The sequence below is a fragment of the Ambystoma mexicanum genome, chromosome 10 (genome assembly GCF_040938575.1).
Source record: "Ambystoma mexicanum isolate Mex_15411 chromosome 10, UKY_AmexF1_1, whole genome shotgun sequence".
Taxonomy (NCBI): Eukaryota; Metazoa; Chordata; class Amphibia; order Caudata; family Ambystomatidae; genus Ambystoma; species Ambystoma mexicanum.
In genome coordinates, this window is record NC_090932.1 from 1,583,948,143 (window position 1) to 1,583,960,198 (window position 12,056).

The 12,056-nt window shown below is 47.1% G+C and overlaps 1 protein-coding gene across 1 annotated transcript; it reads left to right on the forward strand.

Annotated features, from left to right (window-relative positions):
• The first annotated feature begins 411 nt into the window (after positions 1 to 411).
• On the forward strand, positions 412 to 4,557 carry LOC138492629 (uncharacterized). Its single transcript, XM_069619925.1, has 3 exons — positions 412 to 514; positions 647 to 2,584; positions 3,033 to 4,557. Exons 2-3 carry the CDS (start codon positions 2,071 to 2,073, stop codon positions 3,293 to 3,295), a joined length of 777 nt encoding a protein of 258 aa, XP_069476026.1. The 5' UTR covers positions 412 to 514; positions 647 to 2,070; the 3' UTR covers positions 3,296 to 4,557.
• The last annotated feature ends 7,499 nt before the right edge of the window (positions 4,558 to 12,056 follow it).

Below are 12,056 nucleotides of genomic sequence, written 5' to 3' on the forward strand. Positions count from 1 at the left end.
CTTACAAGAAACTCACTCAGGGGCTTCGATGCATTCTCTAAAATCATCACACGACATGACAGGGCCGTCCCAGGCCTGCCCCTCCGTCCGAATATTGCCAAATGGTATGTTGCACGTGAACACTGACCAGCAAGTGGGTACTTTTCCCACCTGTAACAAACCGCTAAAACCAGAGCCATGCGGACAGCTGCAAGAATGGAATAGGCAAGCGCCTAGAAGGCGCTGGGGAAAGTAGGCCACTCTTCTGCTCTGCGAGGTCCCTTCTCCGTTCTTAATCGGCGAATACGTTAGTCCCCTAAATGTGTACCGCCCTCTTCCTGTTTGTGTGACGCCATCAGGCTCATCCGCCTATAGGCTGGGTGCAGATCTGCTTGGAGCCCTGCTGGGGTATTTAATGATGTGCAGTGGGATCACACCCAGAGATCCGTCTGCATCAGCGAGCAGATCTCCGCTGGATCCACCTGCACCATGTCCTGGGCTCCGCTCCTCCTCGCGCTCAGCGCCCTCTGTGCAGGTAATTGGAGACTTTTGGAAAATGTACTTTCATCTTTTTCAGGAGTGTTCATTAACAGCTCAGTATATGGGGTATTAATGGCTCACAGAAGCCCGCTCTGCACTATAGTTAATGTCTGTGTTTCTATTTCAGGTTCCAGGTCCCAGCCTGTGTTGATCAGCCACCGTCTGAATCGGTGACCCTGGGGGGCACTGCCAAGCTCTCGTGTACCATCAGCAGTAACATGGTAACCATACACTGGCACCAGCAGAGAGCAGGGAGTCCCCCTGGTTTTATATTATCCGGTGCCACTAGCAGGGGCCCCGGGGTCTCCGATCGCTTCACCGGTTCCAGCTCAGGCAACGTCGGGTATTTAACCATCACTGGCGTCAAAGCGGAGGACGAGGCGGGCTATTCCTGTTCCATGTGGTACAGCAGCACGTCACACTGCGGGACAGGGCGATGGGGAACTGAGACACAAACCTCCCAGCTGCCGTCCACCGGCGCGCAGGTGGCTCTGAACTGCAAAGCCGAATGCAGAGCTTAAGGATGGGAGATGTTATGACCCGTTTAGTAAACCTTTTCAACGCATTGGCTCTCACGCACCCCCCCCCCCCTTCTATCAGCCCAAGAGAGCACGGCTTGGCAACGAGCAGTGCATTTTAATAGGGCATCTGCATGGGCTATTACAGGTTGTCTTTCCAGTGCTTAGTTCCTGAGTCCAATGAACAGCACATAGAATCACCTGTTTCTGAAATGCCCAACACAGATCGTGTTATGCTGGGTACATGTATTAATCTAATGGCATAGCCTCAATTGAACCTGATGGCAGTCAAAACTGGCATTGCTCCAACATGCTTAAACATCAGGAGGGGTGTTTCACTGAGTAAAAGTGCTGCTCATCCTAATTTTCAGTAGCTCCATTGTGAAGCTCTATTTATTGGTGATTTTGAAGGTGACGACGGAAGCACAAAAACAAAATGGAGGAGGAGCGAGGGCCGCTTACCGGAAGGAGGCGCTGCTCAGCTGATCTAGGAAGCGGATCGTAGGGCGGTCCTGAAAGCGACACAAGCTGGGGCTGTAGGGCTAGCGTTGCATTTTCACGGCGGGGGCCCGCCACTTGTGAGGAGGAACAACGCATTGTTTTCAAAAGGAAGTGGGTCCCAAAGTATCGGGTGTGGCGTGGTTGATCACAGTATTGGCATTGAAGGGACAAAAGGCACGAAAGGAATTGTTTTAAAAGGGTGCCAAAGGGCAAGAACAACAAGAGCTGCGCTAAGCGGGCTCGGTAGGAACTGCCAGCAAAGCGTCAGAAGGTGACTGGCAGTAAGGGAGCGGCGAGCTGCGCAAAGCGGGCTCATATAGCAGGGGCACAGTGAAGGCCTGCTAAAAGACTGCAGAACCTGAATGGAGCTGCGCAAAGCGGGCTCATATAGCAGGGGCACAGTGAAGGCCTGCTAAAAGACTGCAGAACCTGAATGGAGCTGTACAAAGCGGGCTCTGTTGCAGGAACAGTTCAGGACAGCAACAAACAATGTGAATTCACTTGAGCTGCACTAGGAAGGCCCAAAAAGGAGATGGATGCGCAAGGACAGAGGAGGGGGCTAGAGGGACAGCAGAAGGATGACCTGGAAGCCTTCCTCGCCATGGCACGGATGGCGGCAGACAAATTTGACACGAGTTGGATGGAGCAGATGGCATCTCAAATGGGGGCAGAAGTTGCAGGGCGCAGCCGGAGGGCCGACTCTCCGCTGTTGTTCCCACCTACACCATTGGAGGAGGCATGGGTGGAGGTACACTCCCAGGTGGGAGAGGGGCAGGACATTGAGGAGCACATTGAAGAAGAAGAGCTGGTCTGCAAAAGGAAGAAGGTTATGACCACAAAAGCCAAGGACAACCAGCAGCAGGCAGAAGCTGCACGGAAACGGGAGGGAGTCACCCCCAAGGAAAGGGGGAGGGCGCAGGAGGTTGCAGCCACGCCGGCGCCTTTACTTGCTGAGGTTCCAAGGAAGATTGGAGGTCCTAGTGGCGCACCTGTAGCCACACTGGCGGTAGCAGCAGAGGGTCCGACCACCTTGGAGATGGTTAAAGGTATGTTCATGGAAAGTATGATAGCATGGGGAAATGGGGCGAATGGACAGATGCTTTGTAATAATACTAATGCTTTTAACCAGGTGGGTAGGGGCTCTGAGGCGATCCATCAACAAGGGGGAAACATGGTCATAGATCAAGGGGTAGTGGCTGAGGGTCGGGTGGTCACGGGACCTGCAGCAGGACAGGTGGGTGGAGCCAGGCAGGGGTCACAAGGGACGACTGCCTCATTTGCAACTCAGCCCGGGGGAACACCTTGGTGGGGACAAGGGGCTAGCGGAATAGGGGTTAATAATATCAGGATGCCAGCAGGGACTGAGGGCCAGGGAGGAGTTGCAACAGGGACACCAACCAAGCAAATAGGAGGTTGGAAATCTGCTGTTTTAAAAGATATAACAGGCCGGAAAAAATGTAGTACTAACGGCTTCCCTCCCAATCTCCTCTTTAGTAGTGACGACAAAAGGAAGGCGACGGTCCGCCTGGGTGGTGGGCTATTCATTGGTGTCAAGAGCCGGGGCAAGCTGGACGTCCAAGCAGGAAGAGTTGACCGCCAGGGAATATCGGGTGCAACGGCATGGAGTGCCAGGTATGAAATGGCCACAATTACGGGGGCACATGCACAAACTGCTGGGTAAGCAGCGGAAGCCCGATGTGCTGGTGGTGCATCTCGGCGGCAACGATCTGACTAGTTTAGGGAGAGAGAACTTGTGAAGGCAAATTATGTCTTCTTTACAGGAGTTGTCAGCACAGATGGGGGAGACCGAGATCGTATGGTCTGAAATCATTCCAAGGCAGGAATGGAGGGTTGCGGAGAGTCACGCAGCCGTGGAAAATTCAAGGAGAAAGTTGAATTGTGCGATGGCTAAATTCTGCAAAGGAAGGGGTTTTCAGCACATCAGACATGGCTTGATCAACCTCAAATTCACGGAGTACTACTTAAAAGACGGAGTGCATTTATCAGCAATGTGAATGGAATAATTTTTTCTGGAATGTGTGCACCAAACTACTGGAACTGTGAGCAAGGAAAGGGGGGAGGCACGGTGGGCCCCCCACCTTTGGTGTGGCGGTGATGTGGCGACCAATGATAAGAGACAGACTCCGAATGAGCCATTGCTAAACTGGAAGGGGCTTCTCTCGTTCTGGCCAGCACCTCCTGGGAGCCTAAAACAGCAGGGGTGTCTGGCGGTAGCAATGAGGGCTCAGCTTCCCCCCAACAAAACTGCGCTCCCTCAGTCCGGAAATACCTCCAAGGGCAGGCGGTTCTCAGACTCGAAGGTCTTGGGGGAGTTGGGCCTATGATGGACATGTAGAAAAGGGGGAAGCAGGATATGGAGCAGTCGCTGCACCTTTGGAGCTATTTTTCAATATCTGTTTGCTGTGGTTGTGTATATGTGAAAATAAATCTGCAGCCTTGTTACGCCAAACAAAAGGAAAATGTCTCATTCAGCACCTTACTGGAGGGAAGGAAAAAGGGGCTTACAAGAATGAGAAATTGGTGATGCCTATGGCATAGCTAATGGACAAATGCCCAGGTTATGAAGGCGATGATGCAATCACAAAAGCAAAATGGAGGAGGCTTCCCGATAACCAGGGCAGGGGCCTCCCTCCCTCTGCTCTCTCTTCCCCCCCACCCCCTCGGGGGCAGGAGAGAGGAGGAACCCTCAGAAAAAGCACCAAGCGCACCAAAAGCCTGCAAAGGGCCAACAATGGAAAGTGGCGGGAGCAAGGGCTTCATAAGCAGGGGGCGTCCGGCACAGGAGCACTTGCAGCTCTTCCAGCAGCCGGACGCCCACCGACAAGGAGAGGATTTCTTTTTATTGGTGGTTTTAATATAACCTGTTTCCTGTTAGCTGCATTTTTACTTTGCTTTCCTCTCATCAAATCCTCTGGGTTAAAAAGTTGGATTAGGTGCTTAGTGCATCTTTATTAATTAATTTACCCACCTCTGCCGACGGCAGTATCTCTTCTCTGCCTATTGCGCCTCTTTGCCTCGCGAGTCAGCTGATCTTTCCGCTGGCCATTCATGTGTAGACAGACTCGTTTGCTATTGCGGACTAAGTAAGAGGGCTGCTAATTTTAATTTTGAGTAGCTCTATTGCAAAGCTCTATTTATTGGTGCTTTTAATTTAACCTGTTTGCCAGTGCCGTCATTTCTCCAAAATGCCAGGGGAAGCAGAAGTGACATCGCATAACATCTCATGACATCACAGAAAGTAATGTAATTTGACCAACCTCCAAAGTGACATCACAGGTAGCAATGCAACACAACCTTTCACCTATTGACAAAACTAGAAGTAGCATCACATAGCATTGCTCCTAAGTACACTGTAACGGTTTATTGAGAAACCACCCTCAACACAGGGAGTTCCTGTGTCTCCCCCACACTCTGTAATGTGTTTACCAAACCTCTTTTTGACACGTTGGACTATCTGGGTGTCACATACACTAACTATGCTGACGACTCCCAGATACTCATTCCTATTACAGGTAACCACATTATAGACACTAAGGCCCTGAATGAGGTATATCTAGTCATACAGGCATGGATGGCCCAACATGATCTCTGTCTTAATGATGTTAAGACAGAACTCCTCATCCTCGGCTCACAAAACCGGTTCAATAGACTGGACCCGGCCTACAAAGCCTTTAACATCGATGGTAATACCATTGAGGTCTCTAACAACACCTAAACCCTTGGAATCTACCTTGACTCCACACTCTCGCTCAACAGACAAACCTACGCTTTCATTTCAGCTTCTGCATTCACCTGCAAACTGATTTCAGCCTGTCGCCAGTTCCTTACCACCTCCAACTGCACCATGCTTGCTAGGACGTTGGTTATGTCCAAACTGGATTACTGTAATGCACTGTACATGGGGACTAGTCAACGCAACTTAAACAAACTCCAGGTTACTCAAAATAATGCTATTAGGGCAGCCCTTACTATCCCCAGATCGTCACACATTTCAGACACTAGGCGAAGCCTTCAGTGGTTATTGGTTACCCAAAGAATCCCACTCAAAACACTTGCTCTTAGAAATAAATGCATGAACAACCAGGCCCCCTCCTATCTGGCAAACCGCTTTGTTCATTATTCCTCTACGCACCCACAGAGATCTGCCCAAACTCACAGTCTCCTTGTTCCTAGATACACACTTCAAAAAGCTGGTGGGGTGAGTTTCCCTGTACTCACTGCTAAATTATGGAACTCTCCGCCCAACCCTATCAGAAACGAACCATCTTTCCACTCTTTCAGAAACAAAGCCAAGACTTGGTTGGCGTCCCAAGGTGTCTAAACCAGCCACTCTACACCCATTCTGTATTTACACTGCTGATCTCTTATTATGGTCCTCTTGGTATTACTACCTCCCTTATGTACAGTCCTCTATGCTCCTGCCTTTTGTTTATTCAATAATGCTTACCTTTCACTGATTTTTTGGTAAATTTGTGTAATTGTACACTAATTTCATTATGTAACTGTAACTGAAGATATGCGCCCAGATGCCCTTGGGACCCCATGGAGATAGATTGCAGTGCTGCAGGGCAGTTCCTGGCCATTGGGCTTGCTCCTCTCCTGCCCCTTCTTGGCCAAGGGGCTTGGGATCTGATTGCCATTAGTTTTGTGAATTTTGTGGCCACTGGACTTGAGACAAGGTAATCCAGGTGGGTAGCATTTGGCTTGCGGTAGGGCACCCCTCTAGCCATCCCTTCTTTAGCAGTATTATAATGGCAGGCTTTTGAATTGGCAGGGCTTTGTTTTCCAGAGACCATGGTGTGACAATCATTGTTCGAGTCAAAATGGCATGGGTTCGGGGGCATCTGTACAGTGGAGGATTCCATAGGTCGACTGAAAGCCCCCTTGCCAGCAGTAGGACTGATACAAGCCTCCTCCCTCCCTTGTTCCCCCCCCACCTCCCCTCATCAGCAGGGTTTCAAACATTTTCTTTATGACTACCAGTTCGGTAAGTGCCTGGTAGCACTTGCACCCTCTAGTGGAACAGTCGACCCCAGGGGGTTGATCGGTGACAGTTCCTGCACCAGGTTGAGTAGCAACTCATTGGCGCTTGTGTTCCCTGAGTTGGGATAGGTGGAGACAAGAGCTGGCCCCTGAGGAGGTTGTCAAATGTTTACTCCTGGCACTGCTTGGGGATCCCGAGGGTGGTTTAGTGGCCTGGGGGTCAGCGATTGCTCTTCCTGGTTCCTCTTGGTGGGTCTGGGCATGAGTTGGTGAAAAGTCAGATACTTTGTCATAGACTGGGGTAGAGGCTGAGGCCAGGCAAGGGCTTGTCAGAACGGGACATAAGACCAGGCAGTGGCTTGCAGGTGCTCCTGGGATGGCACCCTCCCTTGTAAGTTCTGTTTTGGATTTGGATTCAGGGGACATTGACATTATTAGGCCTGTGTTTCATGGTTCAGGTATCTTAAGAACTGAGATGTTGTCTGTGGGCTCTTCAGCCCTGGTAGGGATGGTAGGTAGACCCACTGAATTACAGAATATAGCTTGGAATGCAGCTACTGCGGAGTCTATAGGCACCCTTCCTGTGCTCCCCCCAAGAAATTGGTAGACTTCATCAATCAGCAGATGTGCCTCCCCCACAGGGATAGTTGAGATCTTCGATAAGGCCACAAATTGACCATTCCCCCCACCCCCAAGGATAGGATCGCTGGACATTGTAAACCACCCTGTTTCCACCTTCTCATTGCCACCATCCTGCGCTGTGATTTGAGTCTAGGGGATTTTCATCTTGGGCATCAGGCAGGATGCAGAAGAGGTGGTGGGGTTGAGGAGAGGTCGGTGTAGACTCCATGTGTTGGGCTCGGAAAGTAAAGGGAACAGTACCAAGTGTTGGGGTGCAGTTACCCAGAGAACAGTTCCAACCCAGGCAGTTGCAATACAGTCCATCCAATCCAGTCTAGCCCTACCTTTCTTATAGCCTTTGGTCCCTCACGGGTGCCACTTCTTTTCCATCAACTGGCAAGAACTCTGCTTCCTTCACCAGCTTGCACCGAACACCTGCAGTGCCAAACACTGCGCCCTTACCCTGCCGCAGGCTTCACCACTGCGGGGACGACGAGGGTACAATGACTCCAAGGGGGCATGGCCACAACAACAGTCAGCAAAGAGAGACCCAGGAGGGGTCTAGGAGGCCGCCAAACACTGTACCCTTACCCTGCCGCAAGCACCAATGAATCAGCTGCAAGGACAGTCACAACATGCACCCATGCAAATGCAGCAGAACAGAAACACGGAACTGCTAATGACACCTAGAGTGGGAGGCGCTACTGTCGTGGGAGCAAGTCCTTTTACAGGTACAAGGATGAATATAGATCAACAATAGGACAGCTCACAGGGTAACTTGATGTGTTCAGTACTAATGATAACACCAGACTCTCAAGAGGAAGCAAGGGTTGATGTATCACTAGGAGGCAAATCTTTTCCTTTTTTAATAGACACGGGTGCAACTCGCTCATGTATACGGGAGGGAAACTGTCCGTTATCAGGAAATGCCATGAACGCTCAAGACTTTTCTGGAGCTACAAGTAGAGTTCCTTTGACTGATGAACTACCAGTCTCGATAGGAGAATGTGACATGTCTGTTCCATTATTGTCGTCATGATAGACACCAGTTAATATTCTGGGGTGAGATTTAATGACAAAACTTAACATGACGATTTTGTTTATTGAGGGTGGCATAGTTTGTTCCACTCCTCGGATACACTATTTAAACATGGGTGAATTTATTATGGCATTTACAGGGCATATGGCTCTGCGAGGAGTGTCACTCGAATCTGAAGTCTTCATTTATGGGGTATGCATTTTGTTAAAGTGGTTGCCCGGCTTAGTGGGAAAGACTATGAGAATAACTGATGAGTTTGTATTTAGAGCACAGATACCTATGGATGAAGAGAGAGGGCAAGTCATTCCTCTAGAACTAGTTACAGCTGTAACATGAGGGGCATTGGCCGTGCTCGATGGATCAGACAGGGGCATGCCATGGAGGACAGTCATTGCTATTTGATTGGAGAAGTGTATAGATTGACTGATGACACAGATGAAGAGGCAAGCACTACCCCATGTCTCAAGAGGCAGATATGGGCATTTTTAAGACCATTTCTGCATTAATGGAACAGGGTTTCTTAGTGACGTCAGAGTCACTGTGCAATATTGCTGTGTACCTGGTGAAAAAACAGAAAGGGGGGTCATGGCATTTAATCCAGGACATGAGGCTGATTAACCAGATTGTAGTGGCAGAGTTTCCTTTAGTTCCAAATTCTGCATAGATATCATGTAGTATCCCTGTTAAAGCACGATATTTCACTGTGATTGACTTGAAAAATGTGTTTTTCTCAATCCTGTTACATAAGGACACTCAAGATATAATGTCATTTACTTTCCATCAGCCAAAACTGAAAAGCACATGTTTACCTCAGGGGTATTGTGAGTCTCCATCGATTTTTAATCAGGTCCTCCAGATGGACTTAGGCAATATTGAATTGAAAGGGAAACATGTTGTACTGCAATACGTAGATGATATTTTAGTTTGCTGCACGACAGAAGATGAGTGCAGGGAAGACTCGATTCAGTTAATGGTTATTCTAGCAGACAAGGGATCTAAAGGTGATAAAAATAAATAAATTACAGTATTGACAAGACGAGGAGTTATACATAGGCCAGTTGATCTCACATGAGGGAAAGAAGGTTAAACCTGAAAGAGCAGAGGCAATTATGAAAACAGCAAAACCGCACACAATAAAACAGATGCAACAGTTTCTGGAATTGTGCAATTATTTTAGATCATGGGTCATTGATTATAGTACGTACACAAGACCACTTTTTCAGGCTCTCAAGAAGGCACAAGTAAACAAAGATAAAATAGAATGGACTGAGGAGATGGGGGAAGGTTTTGTTGAATTAAAGAAAGCAATTTGTACAGCTCCAGTTTTAGGAATTCCCAATGATTCTGCTGAGGAGTTCTACCTGTTTTCGCAAACAAATGGGACAGTTATGACAGCAGTGCTTACACAGAGGACTACTCTGGGGTATAAACCTCTGGCATATTACAGTGGGATTTTAGATCCAGTTATGAGAGGACATTTTCCTTTCAAACAATCACGGGCAACAGCCGGTTTGCCATTCAAAAGGCTACAAGTATAGTGATGGGTTGTTCTATGACATTATTTGTTGAGCTTGCCTTGTTTGCGATTTTGGAAAAGCCTAAGGGCACGTTGACAAACCAGACAATTTCTGCACATGAAGTAGTCATATCGAATCCTCCAATTAAGATAGTCAGGTGCAGGATAGTGAACCCTGCCACATTCGTAGCTGAGCCCATGGCAGAGGGTGAGCATGTACATGATTGTGCTATTTATGAGAAATTGTATGACGCCATAACGCGTGTAAATGAAAATGCATTGTCGGAAGGGGAGATTCTCTTTATTGATGTTTCTTCGAAGCTCGATCAAAATAATGGATAAAGGCGGACTGGGTCAGCTGTAGTGAGATGCAGAGAGAACAGAGAGTTTGAAGCGGTGGCAAGCATAAGGCTGCCATCTCATTTTTGCTAGTGATGATGGACAGTGGCGTTCTCGTAATTTCTTTTGCAGCATCTTCCTATCAATCGAATCAAATGCCATTTTAAAATCTACAAATGCTAAGAAGAGTGATTGATGTTGGGGGGAGCATTGAGCTTTTATTGCATGTATAGTTGTGATGTTTATCGCAGTTCCCATCCCGGCCAAAAACAGTTTGGAAAGGGTTGCGTGTATTTGTGCTCTTTGTTCAGGCATTAAACTCATCTAGCATTATTTTCGCAAATATTTTTCCAGCAGCATCTAGAAGGGCGATTGGCCTATAACTGGCAGCATTTTGTCGATCGCCCTTCTTAAGTATTGGGATGACTATCAAGTGACACCAAGATTTCGGGATTTGTTGAACTTTAATATGTGTGTAAAAATGGTACAAAGAATATCTGCCCAAAGTTTGAGATGTTGTTTAAACATCATATTTGATAGCCCATCGGGCCCTGGAGCCCTTGAGCGACTTGCCTTGTTGATGTAATACAAAATATCTTTAAATGTGTATTGTAAGGAGAATTGTTCTTCTTTATAGCAATTTAGGATACTGTAGTCATCTCTGGTTCTGTATATATGGTCGGGAAATGTGTTATCCATTTAGATTCACTTACACCATTAATTTGTACAGCCAGCTGTGAGTCCCTGGTGGATTGATTAATCAGTGCCCATATTTGGTCTGAATATTTATTCTACATTGATCTTATCATTGATTCACCATTGTTTTGAAAGAGTATGGACTTTCTTCCTCAGATCCAATTTTGATATTTAGGCTTGATCGATTTTATCGTTCCCCATCTAGTCTCAATTGGCAGGCACATAGCTTTTTTTTGTCAAATTGGAAGAGAGCGTTCCTCTCTTTGACTTGAATATCAAATACATGATTCGGCTTAAATTTCCTAATACTCAATTTATTCCTGGTCTCTTGATAAAGTCGGGGAAGATGTTTAAATTCAAAGTTTATCATGTCAGCATTGCAAGCAAGTGCATCACAACTCACTGGCAATGTGGCATGTAACTTCTCCGAAGAGTTTTCAGTCCATCGAAATCTATTGCCACTATTGTTACCATTTAACATGCCGCAAAAACTCGTTTCAGGGACAATAGTTTTCAAGGGAAGTGTACAATTCAAGGTCAATATGTTATGGTCACTCACGTCAGTATGTAAGATGTGGAATTCTCTAGTTAGGGAGAAAAGCGACAAATCTACATACACATAATCTATTAGTGCTCACAAGATCCCTCCCTTCCATGTTTTCTTTGGTGGTATGTCGCCTTCTAGTGCCCCATTTACCATGATCATATTCCTTGTGATCATTGGTTTATTCCACCTCCTAACTCTGGAGTCTCTTTGGGATGCTAGTTTATCCAGGCAATGCAAATTTAGATTGCCCACTATAATAGTGTGCATTATTTGGGTAGTTAAGCTTATCAAATCTAGTAGTGCTATGAATTCAGACATAAAAATGGTCTTCAGTTAAGCCTGCCGGATTCCAGTAAATGTTTCTGTTTGGCTATACATGTTCGATCAGTCTTAATTTTTACTAATTGCATGTCAAGATTTGGGGTCTTTCAAGGCTCCAATGTGAGCCCAAGACTCCTTCTCATCGCGATCATCAAATCAGATTTGGGTCTGCCTTTCAGAGCGTGTCTGGCGGGATATGATAAAATCTCCTAGTCATCCCACACAGGTGTTGTCGTCAACCAGGTCTCCTGTAGGAAGACTATGTCAAATTTCCCTAGTATGCTCTCTCCATTATTAAGTAAATGTTTAAAGCCTCTTGTATTCCAGCTAGCGATTAAATTGTCTTGCGTATCTTCTTTTTTTGTCAATTATGGATTAGACTTGCAGCATAGACAGTTATTTTCAACAATAGTGTGTTCGGAATTTTTACTAGTA